Source organism: Rattus norvegicus, chromosome 2, assembly GCF_021556685.1.
Source record: "Rattus norvegicus strain SHRSP/BbbUtx chromosome 2, alternate assembly SHRSP_T2T, whole genome shotgun sequence".
NCBI classification, from domain to species: domain Eukaryota; kingdom Metazoa; phylum Chordata; class Mammalia; order Rodentia; family Muridae; genus Rattus; species Rattus norvegicus.
In genome coordinates, this window is record NC_141535.1 from 220,673,721 (window position 1) to 220,697,645 (window position 23,925).

Here is a 23,925-nt window from a genome sequence, read left to right on the forward strand (position 1 = left end):
AAAATGCACATTCTGAGAATAGTGGAAAGATTTGGCAACCTCGACACGAAGCTAGTTTCTGGGAATAACTTAATTTTTGTGGCACAAGTTCGATGTCATTAATTGAGGGAGTGGGGAATGTGGCTCAACGTTCATCCCAGTGGAGGCGTTCGTGTGTTTATACTCTTTCATCTGTAGGAATTAAAATTTTTCCACGCCATAAAGACTCCATCCCACCTTGTGAAAAAACTTCAAAAGACTCGGGAAATGGAAGGGGTTCGTTGCTGCTGATTGTGCAAGCTAGTCTGATGTCAGCTTGACACAGACTACAGTCCTCTGAGAGAAAGGAGCCTCAGCAGAAAACTAGATCACTAGATCGGGCTGTAGGCAAGCCCGTGTGGCATTTTCTTAATTAGTGATAGGGGAAGGCCAGGGTCAGTTGTGGGCAGCACCACCCCTGGGCTGGTGGTCCTGGGTGCTATAAGAAAGTGGACTGAGCAGCGCTTCTCCATGGCCTCTGCCCAGTTGGAGTTCCTGCCTTGCCTTCCCTCAGAGAACTGGGATTCAGGATATGTAAGCCAAGTAAACCCTTTCCTCCCCAAGGTGCTTTTGGTCATGGTGCTTCATTACAGCAATAGGAACCCTAACTAAGACACTGCTTGCCTTGAGGAATCTTTAGACCAGTAGGTTCTCGACCTTCCTAACGCTGCGACCCTTTAATACACTTCCTTACGTTATGCTGACCCCCAACCATAAAATTATCTTCATTGCTACTTCATAACTGTAATTTCGCTACTGTTTTGAACCATAATATAAATCTCTGATATGTCCAGTGATCTTCGGCGACCCCTGTGAAAGGGTCTTTTGAGGTCACGAGCCAGAGGTTGAGAACTACTGTTTTAGACAGACGCTCTGACGTACCATTTTCCTAACTACTCACCTGCCGAGTTACGATGAAGTATGCAAAAAAGACCATGGAATTGGCAAACGTAAGGAAGAACGTAACTGGCTCCATGATATCCCAGGAGTACACCCACCAAGTAAGCCAGGCCAGTGCCCCACCCTGCACAGACAGCAGAGCTAAGCCTGCCCACAGGAGACTGCTGGTTTTGGCTTCTGACCGAGCTTCAATTCCAGCTTTGACCTGGAGGAAGGGAAAGCCATTCAGTTTACGAGTTTGCTCACTTAAGGAGAAAACAAAAACAAGAAGAAACAGTTGAACCGATGAACATTTTGCGTTACTTCGAAGAGGTCATGTATGTAGAAAAATGACACTTAATGAAGTTTGGATCAACTGTTTACTTCCAAATCAGTTCATTAATATTTTCTGAGTTATAAAGGTAATATCTTCTCATTGAAAACAAACCAGCCAGGTATAGGGTCACATGTCTTTAATTCCAGCACTCAGGGGTCAGAGGCAGGAGGATCTCTGTTGAGTCTGAGGGCAGCCTGGTAAACAGAGTTCCAGGACAGCCAGGACCACAGAGAGACCCTGTCTTAAGCAACAAAAACAAAACCCATGAACACTGTAGAAGGTTTGCAGTGAGAGGCCCACGAGCCTGTTCTAAGCCCATGTGAAATCACAGGTCTGTTTTCTTTGTCCCTCCATGGCCACTCTGTGACTCTTCTCTCGGGCACTTTGTGCCTATGCCATCCTCCAAAGAGACATTCTGTTCCGTGAAGTGAAGCAGGGTCTTCTGGTAGAGGGAGCTGTCTTCTCTGGACTTGCAATGCAGACCAGGCTGGTTTTGAATTCATAGAAATCTGCCTTCCTCTGCCTCCCAAGTGCTGGGTGAAGGCAGGCACCACCATACCCAGAATATCATTTCTCAAGAAGCAAAATGTGGATAAACCAGAAAAATCAAAAAAGTGCTTCTCTGCCATTCTTCCAGTGCCCTTGGAGATAATTACTGCATTTCTAAAATTTCTATTCATATACAAAGATTAGCTACCCATTTTAATTCTTTTATTTACATTTCAAATGTCCCCCTTTCTGCCCCCTACAAACCCCACACCCCTCCCCCTCCCCTCTTTTCCTCTAATTCATTTTTTTTAAATTACAAGTGGAATTACAGCTTAAAGAATGCAAGTTTTTCCCTTAAAACAGACTACCGGGCTGGAGAGATGTCTCAGTGGTTAAGAGCACTGACTGCTCTTCCAGAGGTCCTGAGTTCAAATTCCAGCAACCACATAGTGGCTCACAATCATCTGTAATGGGGATCTGATGCCCTTTTCTGGTGTGTCTATATAAGTACACTGTAAAGTGTACTTATATACAATAAATAATAAATAAATCTTTTAAAAAACAGACTACCACACCAAAAAAATAGTTTTTTTTCCTCCATAGTTTGTAGAAAAGAACCATAGATGTTATGAGGCATTACTAACTTGCCACCCACAGTTCTCTTAGGTGGAAATGAGACCTGAGATGTAGCACTCTACAGTATCGCATTTAATAGTCTGCTATCCAGAGACTCCTGGCTGACACCAGCTCTGGGGTCAGATCACCTGCTACACACTACCTCCGTTGCCTAGAGCCCTCATCTCAAAACGAGGAAGATGGTACGCAGCCCACAGGTCGCAGCTCACAGCCCATTTTTCGGACTGAAGGAGAAAACCAGCATACACAAAGCAGCCAAATGCTCCTGTGACAGGCACTCATTAACAAAAGGCATCAGTCCCACAGGGACAGGCTGGGGACCCTTGCTACCTGCTCCAGGGGCCGCAGCTGTTCCTGCAGGTGGTCGATCTTCGCCATCAGATGGCGCTCTCGTCTCTTCTGGACCTCTTCTAAATGCAGGATGGTAAAGAGTCTGTGAACCAAGCACTTCGTGTTTTCCAGCTGGGTCCTGTGCTCTTCGCTTGGCCTTTCTGAGAAAAGGTAAGAGAGACAGTAGACATTGACCACGTGGTTTTCCTCTAGATAAGTCCAGCCAATGAAATGCGAGTCCCCGAGCCTGGCCCCCTGAGCTCTGGTCTGGGCCTGCCCGGCTCTTCCTTACTCTTACTCCACGGGGATTTAGTCGATCTCCTACAAAGTCAGTCCACAATGGTAAGTTACCGAGAGTGGCTTAAAGTTCAACTTTGGAGGTTGGGTGTACCTGCAACCTTTTGTAATGTGATTTTACTGTTGCTTTAAGAAAGACACAGGTGGGCATGTGTATGGTCTCGGGATGAAGACTGGCTTAATGGGTTAAATGCAGTACCTGTCTGCTGTCTTCAAGAAGCCTCAGTGACAGTGACATACACGGAGAGAGAGTGAACAGACACAGAAGAGCAGCCGCTGAGCTATGGGATCTGACAGAGCAGTGCGAGCTAGGGCAAAGCACGCTTTGAACCAAAATGAGGAAGAATGGGGGAAAGTATTATATAGTAATAAGGGGGACAATCCATTAGGAAGATATAATAATATAATAATTATATGCACATATATACATATATACATACACACATACATATACATATATACATACACATATATACATATATACATACATATATATACATATATACATACATATACATATGGAACATTGATGCACCCAGTTTTGTAAACTCCACTGGACAAAAAGGGACAGATATGTCCAGACACAACAATAACAGGGGAGGGTCACCATGACTTCAAGGTCAGGCCAGGTTACATAGCTCCATTCTTGGCTACAAAATGAGAACCTGCCTCAAAAAATTATATAAAATATATTTTTATAACCCCACCATGCATGCACACATACATCGTGTGTGTGGTGTTTATGGGTATGTGCGTGTGTTTGAATTTTATATGTAATCCATCCAGATTAAAAAAAAACAGTAGAAACTTCAAAAGTTAAATTCTACCATAGAATATTATATCCAAAACCTATGGGATACACATTTTTATTTATTTTTTTGTCAGCCCATGGAGTTTTCTCTAAAACAGGCACATATTCTAATCAGAGTTAACAAATACAAGAAAAGTAAAAAGAAAGAATGCCTTGCAGCTTACTAGACCATGATGATTATAGTAGGGTAACACTAGAAATCAGTAGTGAAAACCACTCGTTATACAAACCTGGAGACTGACAAGAAATGTTTGAATAGTAATTGGTCATTGGAAAGAATCAGGAAGGAAGCAGAAACGTCCTCAAAGAGAGTGAACATGAAACTACTGCTTCCCAGAACCGTGGAGAGAAGGGCGAGGGACGTTCACAACTGAGGTCTACATGAAAAAGTTAGATCTCAAATAAACAGCCCCATCTTACTGCTCATTAGAGATCTGCGTTTTACGTTATTGACATCTTCTTGTTTCAATATCGGCAGTCATATGTATCTTGTAATTTAGCCACTTGGCCTTAGAAGAACAGAAGCAAGATAAACCCAAAGTTAGCAGATGTGGAGCAATAAGGAGAAAGGTGGGATTCGTAAAACAAGCTAACACGACAATGGGGTGGCAAGACAGGCAGAAAACAAGACTGACAAGCCTTCCACCAAATTAATGTAGAGAAAAATAAAACACAAGACGTATATTACAATAGAAATGTCACCTAGAGACTCATTGAAGAATACTTTCAAGATATCTTTAACAAATTGGAAAAGTTAGAAAAAGCTGACAAGCTTCAAGACATATATGACCTACCAATATTGAAGGAGATATAAATAAACCGATCTAAAATGAGTTGTAAGAATGAACCAACAGTAATCCCAATGAAGACAAGCGCAGGGCTGGATGGATCTGCTGCTGAGTTCTCCTATACTTTCAAAGATATTACACCAAAGAGTTTTAAACTAGTCCATGAAATAGGGCAGTAAGGGTTCTAAATTTATTTTATATCACTGATATAAATACAAATATATATATATATACAAAAAATACAAAAAAAGCAGGATAAAAACTGAACAAAAAAATCTAGCATCTAATCTAATAACCTGATCAAAAATCTAACATAAATGCAAAGTTATCAATAAAATAGTTGGAAGTCAAATTCAACCACAGATTAAGAAGATCACATACACATCATGGTCAGGTTGGTTTTATTTCATATGTCAGGAGGACACAACAAACAGAAATCGGTAAGCACCATAAAGCATACAAACACAATCAAGGACAGAAATCACATGACTACCTCAACAGCTGCAGAGAAAGGACTTAGAAAACCTCAACATCTCTTCATGATAAAAGCCCGGAACAAACCAGGGACAGAGGGCTCATGCCCGAACATAATAAAAGCCATGTGCGACAGATAGCTGATGTTACACTGAAGAAAAATAACAGAAAACACTTCCTCTAAAATCCAGTGAGAATGGAGTCTTAAATCCATAGGGTGTGTGCGTTCTTGTCAAGGGAAGGAAATCCAGACGACAAATAGGAAAGGAAGGAAGCTCTTAGATCTGATGAGCACTTCCAGCAAGGGACAAGGAGGTTTTCTACAAAGCAGTCATGACCGTTCAGAGAAAGACAGAGTGTACTGGCTGGTTTTGTGTGTCAACTTGACACAAGCTGGAGTTATCACAGAAAAAGGAGCCTCAGTTGAGGAAATGTCTTCATGAGACCCAGCTGTAAGGCATTTTCTCAAGTAGTGTTTAAGTGGGGGAGGGCCCAGCCCATTGTGGGTGGTGCCATCCCTGGGCTGGTGGTCTTGGGTTCTATAAGAGAGCAAGTTGAGCAAACCAGGGGAACAAGCCAGTAAGTAACATCCCTCCATGGCCTCTACATCAGCTCCTGCCTCCTGCCCTGTGTGAGTTCCAGTCCTGACTTCCTCTGGTGATAAACAGCAATGTGGAGGTGTAAGCTAAATAAACTCTTTCCTCCCCAACTTGCTTCTTGGTCATGATGTTTGTGCAGGAATAGAAACCCTGACTAAGACACTCAGGAAGATGGTCCAGAGACAGGGAAGGAGAGAAAGGAGAGAAAATGATGGGGGAAGGTACCAAGATCCAGCAGGAAGAGGAACAAAGTCCCCTTGAGTGACAACTAACCATGAAGAAGACACTAAAAGGAAAGCCCGTCCCTGTTCAGGAACTAGCAGAATTAATATGGCACTTTTAGATAACATTGTGTAAAGCCTGCTTCCCTGTGAGCCAGTGAAGGGTCAGATTAAGGGAAAATGGACTATTTCAAACAGAGCAAGATTTCAGAAATCCATAAAGAAAGTGAATATATGTCAGGGGGAAAAAAGGTGACGCAGAGGAGTAAGCCAAACACAGCTGCAGCCGTGCCCTGCCGAGGCAGGGAGAGGAAGCTACCTCAACATAAAACACTAGATTGTTTCCTTCTGGGGGATTTGGGGGGTGTTTAGTGTCTTGGGAAGGTTAATTAAGAAACCATCCAAAAACACAATCAATGGGAGGGACACAAACCCACAGATGTACAAATTGCAAGACAGAAAACACAAGAAACCCGGAAAAGCCAGGCAACACGACTCTTCCAGAGAATCAGAGCTCCGCCCCTACTGAAAATCCAGAAGTCAGGTAAAAATCAATGAAGACTTGGAGGAGACACAAACACATCAGATTTGGAGAGGAAAAGTCAGCAAAACTGCTAAGAAAATGAGTAATGTGGACAAACGTCAGCAATGTAGGAGACTGAGGTTTTTGAAGGGTGAAAAACAAGAAGAAGAAAAAAAAAAACAAAACAAAACCCAAAAATACTGGAAACGAAAGACTTAGTGAATAAAGCACAAAACAGAGACTCAACCAAGCAGAAAATGTATCAGGAAGGATACTGTCCTGCTTAGATCTTGCATGGACCTGAGTCATCTGGGACAGTTTTCTTAATTGAGCTTCAATTTAAAAACACATCTATCAGATCACCTGTGAGCAAGTCTATGGGGAATTTTTTTGGTTAATGGATGGTGTGGAAGGCCCATCCCACTGGGTGGTGCCACCTCTGGACAGGTGGGCCTGGGTTATACAAGACAGCAGCAGGCTGAGCAAGCCACAAGTCGAAAGCCAGTAAGCAACATGGTCCCACAGTTTCTGGTTCTGTCAGGCTGCCAGACTTCTGCCTTGAATTTTCTTGGTGATGGATCGTTACCAGGAAATGTAAGGTGAAGTAAACGCTTTCCTCCCCAGCTTGCTTCTGGTCACGGTCTTTGTCACAACAATAGAAACAGAACTAAGACGGGAATGAATGATTAAAGTCTACACTCCAACATCAAAAAGGAAATAAAACAGAAGCATGAATCTGAGATATGATCAGAAACCATGTCTAAGAAATCTATGAGGCAGAAGGAGCTCAGATAAATACTAATCCATCCAGTGAAATTATAGCAGGTTCCCTAAACAGAAATCAATGGAAATTCAACCAAAGTATGGGGTCCCTCCAGCACCGTTCTTTTTGGTTGGGATTACTTTGGTTATTCAGGGTCTCTTGTACTTTCTATAAATTTCAAAATTACATAAAAAAGTCCCCATCTGCTTTTATGTGCATGAATGTTTTGTCTACATGTAAGTAAGTACACTCTGTGTATGTGTGTCAGTGTGTGTGTCAGTGTGTGTGTGTGTGGTGTGTGTATGAGTGTGTGTTTGTGTGTTTGAGTGTGTGTGTGTATGAGTGTGTGTTTGTGTGTTTGAGTGTGTGGTGTGTGTGTGTGGTGTGTATGAGTGTGTGTCTGTGTGTGTGTATGAGTGTGTGTTTGTGTGTTTGAGTATGTGTGTGGTGTGTATATGAGTGTATGTATGAGTGTATGTTTGTGTGTTTGAGTGTGTGTGTGGTGTGTGTATGAGTGTATGTTTGTGTGTTTGAGTGTGTGTGTGGTGTGTATGAGTGTGTGTTTGTGTGTTTGAGTGTGTGTGTATGAGTATGTGTTTGTGTGTTTGAGTGTGTGGTGTGTGTGTGGTGTGTACAAGTGTGTGTCTGTGTGTTTGAGTGTGTGTGTGTGTGTTGCTGGATCCCTGGAATTGGAGTTAGGAGTTGTTGTAAGCCACTGTGTGGGTGCTGGGGACTCAACTTGGGTCCAAGGGCAGCCAAGTTTTCTCAACCACTGAACCATCTCTCCAGCCCCAAAGTGATGATGTCTTAAAAGGAGAATAAAGAAACAGTGAAGGGATAAAGAGGGACAGTGAGAAGAGGAGAAATTTACAAAAAGTGGCCAGGGAGATGAATGTGACTGTGCACTGGGGTTTACTAATTACACAGTTTAGGAGGAGAATCAAACTTCCGTCTCTTTCTGAAAGGACACCGTGGTGCAAGACTGCCTACTGTGCTTTCAGAGAAATGGGTAGCACAGAATTTCTCAGTTAATTTCCAACCCAAACTGACCAAGTATTTGTGTATCTACTAATAAAACCCATATTTGAGACAAGCATTTACATGTGGTTGGGTTTTTTTGTATGTCTCTTATGTAGAGTTCATTTTTACTGCCTGAACTTTTTTTTTTTTTGACCACAAGAATTACTTTATATTTATTCCCAATTAACTTTGTACCATCAATCACAGATACAGAATTTCTTTCTTTACTGTCTGGTTTTAACTTTTTAAAAAAATTCGTACTGTCTTCAGTTGCCATAATTCCATCAAATTCATCTCAACACAGTCGTATGGGAAACGTTCTTAGGAAAATTTCCACAACTGTTGTTTACACTCTGTTGTTATATTTGTATTTTGTATACCAGACACTTACAGACGACGTATATTTAATCACACCTTCTGGTAACCTTCGTCTTTTTTTTTTTTTTTTGGCTTTAGCTCTGCTCTTTATTGAAGTGTTCAATTGAACATTTCTTTTATTCTTTTTCATTTTTTTTTATTTAGAGAATACTTTATTAGTTTTTGTAATCAAACCCACGTATATAAGACCTTACATATTTAATACAGTGTGTTACCCCTGTACAAATGGAAAAAACTTAAGTTCAACATTTCTAGACCAATATGGCTGTTAATTTCTGTACAGTGCCAACTCAACACAGTAAACGGGGATACTTTTTTCGAAAGTTGACAGCACAGGTAAAGTTTCAAAAAATTCAAATTATATATCTGTATATATATATTTATATTTATATAAAAAGACCAATAATAGCAGTGTGTTATGCATCAACAGCAGCAACAGCTTTTCCAGGTTCTGCAGTCATCTGAACAAAACTGTAGAGACATCCAGCACACTCCATTAAAAAAAAAAAAAGTAAAAAAAGCAAAACCCGAGAAAACAGCACAGTTCTGTTACTCTTGTGGTACCTGGCACCATTTTTTTTTAAATTAGCTTCTCAATCATCATCTGGAAAGAAAACATTCTGAGCAACATCATTAAAAACAGCTCTGATAAAGCACGGTCACTACTACGTATCATAAAGCAGGTACAAGCTATTTTACATCCACAGAGGTATGATACAGTACTGTCCTACCTCTATAATACTAGAGGATACAATTTAAAAGGCATTATTTGAGACTTGATTCTACTTTTCCAGCAGAGGGCCCAAAGGATGGTGTGACACAGCTTTGTAAAGAAACATACTCTAGACAGGATTTCCTTTCACTAGTGGCACACTTCTAAGGATTCATTCTCTCCATGAATGTCAGCTAAAACCGTTATTAAAAAAATGAAATATCCCTAGAACAAAACCGTATAACCACCGGATTCACAGGAAGATGACCTAGTAGAGACAAGCTGGACCTCACCTTACCAACAAGCTATCAAATCTGTTATGTTTAAACAGTGAGACCTCCAAGGAAGGAGATGCCAAGTAGTGCTTCAAAGCTTCGGACCACAATCAAACACAGCATCCTTTTCAACAGAAGCAGAAGCTCATCTGAATATGCTCATGGATGCTGACATCAACATTTAATCATCTCCTCACTCATCCAGGAAGAGGGGGAGATCAGTTACTACTGTACTTTAATGTGTTCAACCAAATCACCATATTACAAAAATAGCAAGCTGCCATAATAAAAAATAAGGCTCCTCTATCCAGCACCAGATAGCATCATTTTACTTTCAAGCCTAGAAATTGCACACTTGTATATAAACCAACCGAAGATGAGGATTGAGAGTTCATCTTGGTGGATTTTTCCTTTGATGAATATGAAGTGTCCTTCCTTATCTTTTTTGATGACTTTTAATTGAAAATTGATTTTATTTGATATTAGAATGGCTACTCCAGCTTGCTTCTTCTGACCATTTGCTTGGAAAGTTGTTTTCCAGCCTTTCACTCTGAGGTAGTGTCTGTCTTTGTCTCTGAGGTGTGTTTCCTGTAGGCAGCAGAATGCAGGGTCCTCATTGCGTATCCAGTTTGTTAATCTATGTCTTTTTATTGGGGAGTTGAGGCCATTGATATTGAGAGATATTAAGGAATAGTGATTATTGCTTCCTGTTATATTCATATTTGGATGTGAGGTTATGTTTGTGTGCTTTCATTCTCCTTGTTTTGTTGCCAAGACGATTAGTTTCTTGCTTCTTCTAGGGTATAGCTTGCCTCCTTATGTTGGGCTTTACCATTTATTATCCTTTGTAGTGCTGGATTTGTAGAAAGATATTGTGTAAATTTGGTTTTGTCATGGAATATCTTGGTTTCTCCATCTATGTTAATTGAGAGTTTTGCAGGATACAGTAACCTGGGCTGGCATTTGTGTTCTCTTAGGGTCTGTATGACATCTGTCCAGGATCTTCTGGCCTTCATGGTTTCTGGCGAAAAGTCTGGTGTGATTCTGATAGGTCTGCCTTTATATGTTACTTGACCTTTTTCCCTTACTGCTTTTAATATTCTTTCTTTATTTTGTGCGTTTGGTGTTTTGACAATTATGTGACGGGAGGTGTTTCTTTTCTGGTCCAATCTATTTGGAGTTCTGTAGGCTTCTTGTATGCCTATGGGTATCTCTTTTTTTAGGTTAGGGAAGTTTTCTTCTATGATTTTGTTGAAGATATTTACTGGTCCTTTGAGCTGGGAGTCTTCACTCTCTTCTATACCTATTATCCTTAGGTTTGATCTTCTCATTGAGTCCTGGATTTCCTGTATGTTTTGGACCAGTAGCTTTTTCCGCTTTACATTATCTTTGACAGTTGAGTCAATGATTTCTATGGAATCTTCTGCTCCCGAGATTCTCTCTTCCATCTCTTGTATTCTGTTGGTGAAGCTTGTATCTACAGCTCCTTGTCTTTTCTTTTGATTTTCTATGTCCAAGGTTGTTTCCATGTGTTCTTTCTTGATTGCTTCTATTTCCATTTTTAATTCCTTCAACTGTTTGATTGTGTTTTCCTGGAATTCTTTCAGGGATTTTTGCGATTCCTCTCTGTAGGCTTCTACTTGTTCTCTAAGGGAGTTCTTTATGTCTTTCTTGAAGTCCTCCAGCATCATGATCAAATATGATTTTGAAACTAGACCTTGCTTTTCTGGTGTGTTTGGATATTCAGTGTTTGCTTTGGTGGGAGAATTGGGCTCCGATGATGCCATGTAGTCTTGGTTTCTGTTGCTTGGGTTCCTGCGCTTGCCTCTCGCCATCAGATTATCTCTAGTGTTACTTTGTTCTGCTATTTCTGACCGTGGCTAGACTGTCCTATAAGCCTGTGTGTCAGGAGTGCTGTAGACCTGTTTTCCTGTTTTCTTTCAGCCAGTTATGGGGACAGAGTGTTCTGCTTTCGGGCGTGTAGTTTTTCCTCTCTACAGGTCTTCAGCTGTTCCTGTGGGCCTGTGTCTTGAGTTCACCCTGCCTGAACTTTTAAATTCTTATCTGTTAATGTTTAAGACATGACTTGAAATGGAGTTTTTTAAACTCTAAATTTGTAATTTAATAAATTCTTCTCTAATCCAGTATGAGGGGCTGGAGAGAGGGCTCAGATTGCTCCTCCCTGGCTTGCTCAGTTTCCTTTCATATACCATCCAGAAACCACGCAGGGATTGCTGGGGAGACCCACGGTGGAGTGGACACTTCCATATAAATTGTTGAGAAAATGTGCCCACAGAGGTAACTGTAGGGCAGTCTGATAGAGGCGTTTTCTCAATTGAATTTCCCTCTTCACAGATGACTCTGTGTGTGTGTGTGTGTGTGTGTGTGTGTGTGTGTGTATGTGTGATCATTATGTTAGCAAAACTCAAAAACTCAACTAGTGTACTATGACAACAACTGATTAATGTCATGAAGCCTCTGATGGATAAGGTGAGTAGCATCCAAGAACATCGAGTGAAGAGAGAAATGGGAATGCTAAGGAACACTAGAAATAAAAGACACCACACGGAGTGAAAACTTTCCGCATGGGCTCCATTGGTGACCATGCCCTGGGGAGGCAAGAATTGGTGAGCTTGAAGATCCACCTAGAGAAACCCCCAAGGCTGAAAATTAAAGAAAAAGACGAGAGGGGGACACTAAGAGAAAACCTGAAAACTGTAGGACACAGCTACAAAAGACAATGTCTCCAGGCCGGGCACACCATAGGGAAAAGGAAGAAAGGGAGAGGAGGCAGAAGCAATATGCGGAGTGGAGATAATAGAAATGTCAGAAGCAAACTGCTGATGCTGAAAACGTCTCTGGTTGAGTATCTCTTACCCACAATGCTTGGGGCCAGACACTTATTTCAAATTTTGCTTATGTTACAGATTTTGGAATCCTGGCTCAGCATGAGAGATCTTGGAGGATGTGATCCAGGTAAACACAACATTTAATATATATGTATATACATACATATATATGTGTGTGTAATATGTGCATATAGATTATGCTAAGCAAACATTGTGTCCTGAGGTATACCCTACCCTCCATGTATCTGCCTTCTGACTGTAGCCAAAGGACTCATAAAGAGTGGGATTTTACATTATACCAACATTCAAAAAGGTTTGGCTTTCCAATCTTTAGATTAAGATTGTTCAACCTAGAGTTAAAAAGAAAAGCTTGAAAGAGTTAAGACCTCTACTTTCATATCTGGCCTGTGAATGAGTCTGGAAGTCCTTATTCCTTAACAGCAACTAAAAAGGGGAACAAACCAACAGCCAGCCACTCTCTTGAGAGCTGCAAGAGCTGAGCTCAGGCCACTCTACCTTGGCTGTGTTCAGTTTGGTCTGATCTTAGAAGCTAAGCAGGGTCTGTCCTGGTTAGAACTTGGACGGGAGAACTGAGGTTACAGGGAAACTAGAGCCCTCCATGTTGAGTAGACTGAGAATTGCCACTCTTAAGATTTTTAAGGTGTCAGGGCATTCAGGAGAGAGGGTCGTACCACATTTTACCCAGTTTTCAAAACTCTGTGCTCAACAAGGTTGCTTTGTTCTCTGTAAAAGCCTCCCACTAAAGCAAACGTTAAGATGGCTGAGGGCCTTTGCTTACCTTTCTCGTGACGCCGGATGTCATATGGTAGGTTGTTGATGACGAGCTTAAAGTCTTTCATTAGCAAAGTGTCCATCAATGTTGCGGCTGGAATCTCGCTGCCGTCTGAAAGAAACAACACAGAACTAAGTCTGCTTTGAAGCAGTGGGTTCCTCGTCCCGACATTGCAAAAACTAAGACTGCGGCTTTTATAACGCAGGTGTGAGTATTGCCTTCGGGTAGCTCCCCTTTCTCACGAAGGGAATCTTCCCTGGTTGCTTCATTACCTCCCATTCCACTGGACCACAGGTAACAGGCGGGCCTTCCTCTCCCACTGTGCCACATGGACTGAAATCCAGACCAATGTCTGTGGTTAGGATGCTCTGCAAAGATTCAGGGAGGCGGGGATTGCACAGGAAGACCACGCCCGTGGAGGCAACAGTATCTAGGCTGACTTTGCACTCACTTGAGCTGCGGTCTTCAGGATGGTCCTTAGCAGGCCTGCTCTGCTTCCCCACATTGTTGCACAGTGTACCTCAAGCAGAGAAAACCATCACCAGCCTGGAAGGTGAACTAACTGCCGGGGCCTGAGCCCTGGCCGTGATCAGAGCCAGGAATGTGCCTGGCATTCTTGAGATTTGCCCGAGAGAAACCAGGCCTGCTCCGGTGTAGGTGAAATCATGAAATCACTTAGGGGGCACTGCCGTGCAAGTCCTTTGCTTTGGACTTACTGTGAAATTGTTCTCCTTTTCTGTTTCCTTTTCTTTTCATTCTTTGAGATACGGCGTGTACTAGTTGTGCTCCAATTGCTGTGAAAACCACCGGACCAAAACCAACTTTTGGAGGAAAGAGTTCATTTGGCATGTAGGTCATCACTGAGGGAAGCTGAGAGGTGACCTCAAGACAGGCATGGAAGCAAAGACCGCAGAGGAGCACTGCCTGCTGGTTGGTTCTCCATGGCTTCTTCCCTTTACTTCCTGGTACAATCCAGAACCACGTGGCTGGGACAGCATTTATAGTGGGCTGGGCCCTTCCACACCAATTGTGAATGGAGAAAATGTCCACAGATATTCTGTCTTAGTTACTGTCCTATTGCGGGGAGGAGATACTGTGACCAAGGAAACATTTAGAAGAAAGCATGGAGACTTGCTTACAGGTTCAGGGGGTGAGTCCATGATCATCAGGGTAGGGAGTGGGTGGTTTGCAAGCAGGCAGGGCTCTGGAACAGCAGCTGAGAACTCGTATCTGATTCACAAGTTCCAAGCGGAGAGACACTGGACTTAGCGTGGACTTTGGAAACCTGAAAACCCACCCCCAATGACACACAAGGCCACACCTCCTAATCCTTCCCAAATGGTTCCATTAGTTAGGGCTCAGTCATTCAAATGTATGAACCTGGGAGAGGGGACATTCTTAATTCAAACTGCACGCCCACCGGCCAATATGACAGCAATTCTTCAACTGACAATTCCTCATTCATGCATCAAATTGGCAGTGATGATGATGATGATGATGATGATGATGATGATGATGATAATAATTTCTAACCAGCACAAGGTTTCATATTTGTGATCTACCCTCAAACTTATAATGTAGCAAAAGATGACCTTGAACTCCTGATTCTCCTGCTTTTCAGGTGCTACACCACTACATCTGGAGGAATCCCCATTGGGATGCTACCCATAACATTAGTGTGCATACAAGTGCACCGATAAATCATATCCATGCAGTATTGACTCTGTCTTCATTCTTCTTTAGTCTTGAGTCACTTATGATATGCTCTTATAACCTGAGATGGCATTTGGAACCAGGTGTTAGTAGTGGAGCCCAGAAGGCAAACCTGGGCTCATCCAGTCTGCTTTTGCCTCTCCCTGAGCCTGGATTTCTACCACTTCCACTCAAAGAACACACTCTCCTGATTAGCTAAAGTTCATTACTGCTGCTTACAGCCAAGGCCATGGCATATATAAATATACATAAATATATATAGAAAGAGAGCCATAGATAGGTAGATAGACAGACAGACAGACAGGGATAGATATAGATAGACAGACAGATATGCAGGCAGTGACTTTTTTTTTAAATTATAAATACACTGTCAGTGTCTTCAGACACACCAGAAGAGGGCATCAGATCCCATTACAGATGGTTGTGAGCCACCATGTGGTTGCTGGGACTTGAACTCAGGACCTAGAAAAGCAATCAATGTTTTTAACCAATGAGCCATCTCTCCAGCCCCAGGCAGTAGCATTCAAATTTTCTTGTTTTTAATTATTGGAGGTGACTTATTGGTGTTCGTTCAAAACTTAATAGCACAAACTGGGCATGGCGGCACACACAATTCATCCCAGCAGCCAGGAGGCAGAAGCAGGCAGATCTGTGAGTTCAAGGCAAACCTGGTCCATACAGTGAGTCCCCAGGGCATCTGAAGGCCACACAATGAGACCTTGACTTAAACGAAACAAGCCTCAGTATCCCAATAGCACCTAAAAGTGTCAACCACACGGGCTCACAGCTCCTTTTTAGCACGGAAAAGAAGGCAAAGGCACAAGGAGATTGGGTGGAGAGAGAAAAAATAGATGTGACTACATCTAAAAATTAAATTGCATTCATATGACTTACGAGAACAAATAGAGACCAAGAAGAGAATTTAATAGCATTTTCAAATGTCCCAGAGATAAAAGATTGAACTACAAGAGCTATTCGAGAGGATAGGAAATAAAGTCAGTCAACAGCTGTAGGCAAAACTGAAATTTGGACTGGTCAGGACACAAGAAGGGGTTTAAATAAAACAATAAGAAGAAATCGCTTTAAGACAAAAACTTTGGGGCCATAAACCACACGGCATCTTTTTTTTTTTTTTTTCCGGAGCTGAGGGCCGAACCCAGGGCCTTGCACTTGCTAGGCAAGAGCTCTACCACTGAGCTAAATCCCCAACCCCACCACACAGCCTCTAAATATAGAACCAATAGCCATCAAACGTGGACTTATCATTAAAAGGAAAATAGCTTCAACTGCAGGTGCCATGACCGAACGTCCCCTCTGCATCCAGACATGACAAAACATTCCTCGTTAAATCCCCTCCAGGATTAAACCTTTGTACCACATTCCCCAGATGTTGTCTGAAGGCCACAATGTGTAACTCTCTTGGGAAGTCCACCAACCCTCCTGAGTGTGTCCTTCTTAAATAAAATTTCCTAATCCCTAACCTTGTCTCATCTCTGAATTCTTACTCGGAAGGTCAAGGTTCTAGAAACGTGGGGTAGGGGTCTCAGTCTGATCTCTGTGTCTCTCAGACCTCCTCACCCTTAACCCACCAGGAACAAAGCCAGAACAAGATGTTCATATTCTTGAATGTTCACTAAACTTTGACTTAGCTCCATTTCCCTCACTACTGGCACCATTCCATTGCTCGATAGCCAATGCGGTTCAAAGTAAAGTCACAGTTTCTGACTTCTCATCACGACAGGACTATTAGCTCTAGGCCCAGCAGGCATTTCCCAGTTGCTGTCTGGCTTTGCAGTATTCGTAGAAACTTGTCCCAAGACTTGGTGCTTTTTCAAGCGCACGCATACATATATATCTCATGTATATCACATACACATATATGCACACACATATACATATTTTCCAGTCCCCTTCCCCCCCTCGCCCCCGCCCCACACTGCATTTCAGGTTAGCACTTAGGAATGCTTCAGGTGTGTGGGGATCATCAGGGGAGAAGGAAGTCTCCTGGAAAGTTTTAACCTCAACGTGCTTTGCACTGTGTCCTGTACAGCCTACTTAAAAACCAAAACCCACAGTGTGGCTTTAATGTAGGCCAGGTGTTAAGAAAGCAAACTCATTGGGCAGTGCGTGGGAAACTAGTGCTGGGCAGGGAGTTCTCTCTGTTCTCCAGAACAGCCCACACGTAATTATAGAGTGAAATATACTCTAGGAAAGTTCTGGAAGTGTATTTCCTCCTGCCCAGGTGTCTGCTCATATATTCAGCCAAAGCTGTTTCAGCGACAGTAACCAGTGTGCCCAGCGAAGGCTGCTCTCACAGTGGAGAAGAACCTGGCGGGCTGCCTCTTGGCTGGCTCTGTGGCTCTACCGTTCCAGGAGGCAGTTAGTCAAGTCTGCAGCTGCCTCTGTTGCTAGAATCTGGCTGTTTGGGCTCCTGTACAGTTGGGTGAGACCATGTTCCCACGAATTGGCAAAAACAAAAACAAAAAAACCAAACTGGGCAGATCTATGGCTGGTTCAGGTCACACTTTTCAAGTGCAAACTAAACACAGGTAAGTTCCACCTGTGCCCTATTTTCTTTTTTTTTTTTTCTTTTTTTCTTTTTTTGGTTCTTTTTTTTCGGAGCTGGGGACCGAACCCAGGGCCTTGCGCTTCCTAGGCAAGCGCTCTACCACTGAGCTAAATCCCCAACCCCCCTATTTTCTTAAAAACACCAAACAAGCCATCAAACAAACAAACAAACAAACAAAAAAACCAGCAACACAATGACTTTTTTAATCCGACACCCCAAGTGTCGTTTAAAAAGAAGCACATTTAGATAACTTCAACTAAAAACTTCGGTAAAGTATTTTCAACTCAACTCACAGTCCCATTTCCTTAGGAAAAAAAAAAAATTGCTGCGTTTCTGTCTTCCCTGTGCTGTGTTTTCTAAGTTACTAAAGTTATTTGGGGAAACGTCAGCCATTTTTACCCATCCACCCTGCCCACCTTTCTTCACTCATTTACTGGGCGGTTATGCGAAGGCACTGCTTGTTTTGACCCCGTCTGAGCTCTGCATGTCTGTGCATCTGTCTGTCACCGGTTCCCAGGACAGACAGGAAAGCCTTGGATTCCCAGTGCTTCTGTGGCTCAGTTATCTGGAAAGCCATTGTGGCCACGGGTGGGAAGAAGCTCACCTTTCTGTCCTTACAAGAACCTAGCCTGTTCCAACCTGCTCTCCTCACCTCTGAGAGTTCCTCCTCCAGCCCTTGCTGCCTCCTTTGGGAGGCTACGGCCAATGGAAGGCCTCTGCATCCGGAGTTCCTGGGAACTGCAAAGTCCCTCTCATCTCCCCCAGGTCCCCTCATCCCTCCAGGCCCCCTTATCTCCTCCTGGTGTCCCTCGTCTTCTTCATGTTCTTCTCTTCTTGTCTAGACCTTTTCTCAGCCCTGACATACAGACTCAGCCATCACAATCCCGTGGTCCTTACTCTATTTTCTCCATTAAGTTTTACTAATAAACATTCTGCCTAATTATTACTTTATCTCGTTTATTTTTCCTCCTAAAAATGTAAGTTCTACTAAGAGCAGGAGTTTTTGTCTCTGCGACTCTTTGCTAGGTCCCTAGCATCTATCTACAAGGCCTGATGTATGTTAGATGCTCAACAAATATTTGGTGGACGAGTAGATTCTTTCACCTCTATGTTTACAACATCTGTATCTATCCCTTAATTTGTTCTTAACTCGGTTAGGGAAAAAGATGTTTGCTTTTCTTGTTTAGCCTTTTTATTTTTAATTATGTGTGCGTGTGTGGGTTTGTGCACATGAATGCAATGCCAGTCATGGCCAGGAGAGGGCGATAGATGCCCTAGAGATGGAGTTACAGGGACCTGACTGCTGCTAAGGAGGGGGTGTTGGAACCCCACTTGTCTTGCTGACTCATTCTCCCAGTCGTGTTTATTTCCTTTTCAAAACGACAACAGTAATCATTAACTTAAATAAGCTTCCACGGAACTTTTAATACATAAAAAGAATGATAATTTATTGATGTTTATGTACCAGTGACCTTTGAATATTGAACTGATAAAAATAATTCCTTTCTTAATTTTAGGGGCAGTTGGTCTAAAACTATTTCATGCAATGAGAATATATAAAGCCCATATCATATACTTAAATACATAAATGATTAGCTCCCACTTCTAATATTAAAATGTATATTTTCCTAAGGACTAATTCTATGGAAACGTCCCTGAGTGTAATTGCTCTATAACACACTATATTAATTTACTTTATGCATTTTTCTACTGGCTACTTTAATTGTACAAAATACACCTTATTCCCAATTATTCAAATTTTGCAGAAAAGTACACACTAATGCCATTCTACTAAAATTTTCTCATAGGAAAGAGTCTCTGACTGTTTATAAAATAAATAACTGAAATCAGAACCAAACTTATTTCATCTTCTTTTATTTAGGAGTTGGGACATTCTTTTTGTTTTCTTAATTGAATGTTGAGATACTTTCTTGCTACATAGCCCAGACTGGCTTTGAACTCTCGATCTTCCCGCCTCAGCCTCATAAGCACACACCACTGTGCTGGCTTTGACCTATTATTTTAATAGTACTGGTATGCAAGATAAAAGGAGTCTGCAATGGGTGTATAATTGATTATATAATGAATTATATAATGTATATACTATGACAGATTACATCATTTATTATACAATGCAATTCTCTCTATGAAAGGAAAGAGCCGAGGAGAAAGAAGATGCACGGATACACACCTGCCGTGACCATGGCTGCGGTTTTGATGCCTTTATCTTCATTCTGTAAATCCTGAAGGAACGAGCCTACTGTCGACAGCATTGGCTTCACCACGAACTGGCAGCGTTCCTTTCTGGATGGCAGGGTGAGGGTTACAAAGGGAAGACCATGTCTGTAATTAACTGTTATTTCTGTTAAGACAAAAAAAAAAAAACCAAAAAACAGTAAAACATAAACATGAAGCCTTAAAACTTTAAAATGCGAGAATTTACCAGGACCTGAGAGATGGCTCAGTGGTTAAAAATACTGATCGCTTCTGCAGAGGACCCAGGTCTGGTTCCCAGCACCCTCGTGAAGCTCACATGGTCTATAGCCTCGGTTCCAGGGGATCCAATGACTGTTATGGTTTCCATGTGCTCCCGCATGCATGTGGTACATGTACATACATTCGGGCGAGCATATATACACATAAAATAAATATTTAAATGAAATAATGTAAACTTCAGTAATTTATGTGTTTTAGCGAGCATTTTGTATGTGCATGTATTGTGTTCAGATCAAACTCACCCACCGTTCCCTCCAATTGTCCCTCTCCCCTCCACCGTGCACCCCTCAGTCCCCAATTTAATGTGCCCCTTTTTTCTTTTAAAAAACCCACCACTGCTGGGCATGGTGGAGCAGACCCTTAATCCTGGTCCTGGGGAGGAAGAGGCATGTTGGATCGTTATGAATTCTAAGCCAGCCTATCTATAGAGGGACAGCCAATACATAGTGAGACCTTGTCTCAAAGCAAAATGATAACAAAAAAATAAAACAAAAAAACCCAAAATGACAGGGTAGGTCATGGGCCATGGAGTGGGTTTTACACTCAATCCAAAAGTGAGCTACGGCAACTCCCATAACATTCATGCCACTCGAGTGCCACCGGGCATTGACTGCCAGGCTGTGTTACTATAGCTTGTGTTACTATACAAATGAGTGAGACTGTCAAAAAGTTTGCTCTCTCCTGTCTATAAACAGAACCTTCTAGCATTATGAAAGCCAGTCGGTAGAGATGAAGCTTCCAGTGTGTGTATCCCAGATTAATTTCTTTATGTTCCAAGTATGTGGTTGTCTCCAGCAGTGGGGTCTTAACATCAAGTTCTAGAGGATGTGTGTGTCGGGTGTGTGTGTCCTAGGCACAGTACTGACCAACAATTCAAAAAGAAGTAACTTGTGCCCAGCCCTGGGCTTTTTGATTGATAGCCCATGGTGACTGGGAGAGGCATTGCCCTCCCACCCCCTTTAGAAAGTAATAAAGGAATGTTTCTGCTTATACATGGAATCCATACATCTTGGAATTCCTGTAAGATTTGTATGATATGGTGTCTGCACTGTGCTAACGTTTGTCACTGTATGCACCGCAGGCCTGCCATCCCACGGCAGCTTGTACTGACTTCCCAGCATCATCATCAACTGCTCAAAGTCTTCCCAGGCAAAGATCTTTAGGGCAGAAACTGACTCATCTTTATCTGGCGTATCTTCAGTTTCTCTGGTTATTGGATAAAGTTTGCCGAAAGGCATCACTGGAGATGGGATCCTGATAGAAGGGCAAGAAACCAAACACCACCAGCAGCTGAGGTGGGACGGGCAGAGTCTGCTCAGCTCAAGACTGCATCGCCCACTGTATTTGGAAGAATGGAAACAAGTAAGCAAGTCATAAACCAAAGAAAAGATAAAAGGAAAACCTTACCGTCCTGTGACGTCACAGTTCCATAATGGAGTGCTTGGTGGTATTCTGGATTTCCATAGAGTTTCATACCTGAAACCTGTAAGAAAGATTGTCTCTTTAAAAAGCAAATGGGAAAGCCAAATGCCGGGAGATTCTTTGTCAGCTCAAAGGACAGGCATGGTGAAATGTGAACTTCTGTGTGTGCACCCTACGCATGCTGGGTGTGGTGGTTTGAATGAGAATGGCCCCCATAGGCTTGTAGATAAATGCTTGGTGTGCAGTTAATAGAATTGTTTAAAAGGGATTAGGAGGTGTGGCCTTGTTGGAGGGGGTGTGGCCTTGTTGGAAGAGGTGTGGCCTTGTTGGAGGATGGGTGTCATTGGGGATAGAGTTTGAGTTTGAGGTTTAAAAAGCCCATGCCAGGGGTTGGGGATTTAGCTCAGTGGTAGAGCGCTTGCCTAGGAAGCGCAAGGCCGTGGGTTCGGTCCCCAGCTCCGAAAAAAAACAAACAAAAAAAAGAGGCAGAGGCAGGGGTATCTCCTGAGTTCACAAAGAAAAAGCCCATGCCAGACCCAGTCTCTCTGTGTCATCTTACAGATCAGATGTAAGCTCTCAGCTGCTGCTCCAGTGCCCTGCCTGCCTGCCTGCCTGTCTGCCTGCCGCCACTGCTCACCATGGTGACTGTGGACTAAATTTACAAAACTGTAAGCAGGCTCCCAGTGAAACACTTGCTTTTATAAGTTCTTGTGTAAGTCACGGTGTCTCTTCACAGCAGTAGAGCAGTGACTAAGACACCAGGTGTTAAACATATCACAGGCGACAAGTTCTACCGAACATCTTATGCCACACTAATGTAAGGCCGTTTACTTGAATTTTATTTCTCAAACTATAACCTATTATCAAGTCCCAGAAGAAAAATTGTAAATTTTTGTTTGTTTGTTTGTTTGTTTGTCTGCTTTGATACAGGGTCTCTTTCTACAGCCCATACTGTCCTGGAACTCCCTTTGTAGGTGAGGCTGTCTTCGAACTCATAGAGATCCATCTGCCTCTGATTCTCAAGTGCTGGGATTAAAGCCACACACCACTATGCCTGGCTTTGATCTCCTAAAATGGATATACCTCAATTGATAAGCCATATCGTAGTTTTCCGTGCTGGTCTAATGAATGTTATAATGCTATTACTTTTACTGGAATGAGATGAAAATTGAGAAAAACATACACATTGCAGAAATATGAGGTTTCAGTCAAATAGTTCTTTAAAACTGCTTTATGATTCAAACACTTCTCCCTGTGCACAAACCCAAGGAAGAACAGCTTCCTGTCAAAAGCCCCGCCACTCTGAACCCCACATGCCCCGCCCCAGCATTCACAATTACTGACCGAGCTTGTGCACTGTCTGACTCTCTAAAACGTCATGATCTTCTCCTGAGGCTGATTCTGTGGCAGAGTCTGTGCAGAGCTAACGACATTGAGGTCTAAAGGAAACACCTCAATCCTATCGGCCCTGAATGCACCGGTGTGTGTGTGTGTGTGTGTGTGTGTGTGTGTGTGTGTGTGTGCACGCACATGCAGGAACCCTGACTTCTTCAGACACACCAGAAGAGGGCATCAGATCCCATTACAGATGGTTGTGAGCCACCATGTGGTTGCTGGGATTTGAACTCAGGACCTCTGGAAGAGCAGCCAATACTCTTAACCGCTGAGCCATCTCTCCAGCCCCGGAACCCTGACTTCTTAAACATTCTCCTTTAGATTTACTTATTTTTATTTCTGTTCATGCATATTTTGCTTGCTTATACGTCTATGTAATACATGCGTGCCTAGTATCCACAGAAGCCAGACAAGGGCATGGGATCCCTTGGACCTGAAGTCACAGGCAGTTGTAAGTTGGGGTTGAATGGCTTGGATGCTTGGAGTTGAACCCAGGTCCTCTGAGAGAATGGTGCTCTTAACCAACTTGTCAACCTGCCAGCCCCTTGAGCAGGGAGTTCAATGCTATACAGAGTAGAACCCGATCTCAAAACAGTAACAGGAAGGTGCAAGAGTTTAATACATATATGCATAAGTGATTTAAAACTTTACATACTGTTCTACTATGGGGTATGTGTGGGCAGGTAGATGGATGGGTTGCACATGTACACGATGGGAAAGACCTGTTCAGTAAAATGCACAAAAACATCATTTAGACCCTTGCCTAGCTCCAGCTGACATACAAGGATGAAATGCTGCCACTGGAAAGCAGAACCAGAGCTTTCCTACAAGGAGAAGAGACATCTGCGATGAGCGGACCCACCGGGAGCTGGCATCATTTGGAAATCGATGAGGGCCAGAAAAGCAGTTTATATTTAAGCTTCTTGGTCGAAAGGCAACAGTGAGCTGCTAGTCTGGGAAAGTGGAAACAGCAGGCTTCCGAGAGAGGCCTTTGGAGGATGCTCTAATTACCGTGCTGTGCGAAGCTGCCTGTGACGCAAGTCTCAGCGTGCGTGCTGTAATTTGCCCTCACCACACCCACAAGTCCGCCAGTCACAGAATCAAAATATAGACTTGATATTTTTGTAAAACCAATAAC

The 23,925-nt window shown here is 42.7% G+C and overlaps 1 protein-coding gene across 3 annotated transcripts in view; it reads right to left on the reverse strand.

The window, feature by feature from the left end:
* Positions 1-23,925, reverse strand: part of Mcub (mitochondrial calcium uniporter dominant negative subunit beta) — a 70,795-nt gene that overhangs the window by 1,024 nt on the left and 45,846 nt on the right. For all 3 annotated transcript variants that reach the window (NM_001398673.1, XM_087620749.1, XM_087620740.1), the window contains 5 exon segments: positions 920-1,123; positions 2,690-2,850; positions 13,199-13,303; positions 19,666-19,836; positions 21,378-21,453. In NM_001398673.1, coding sequence (NP_001385602.1) covers positions 920-1,123; positions 2,690-2,850; positions 13,199-13,303; positions 19,666-19,836; positions 21,378-21,453 — 717 coding nt within the window.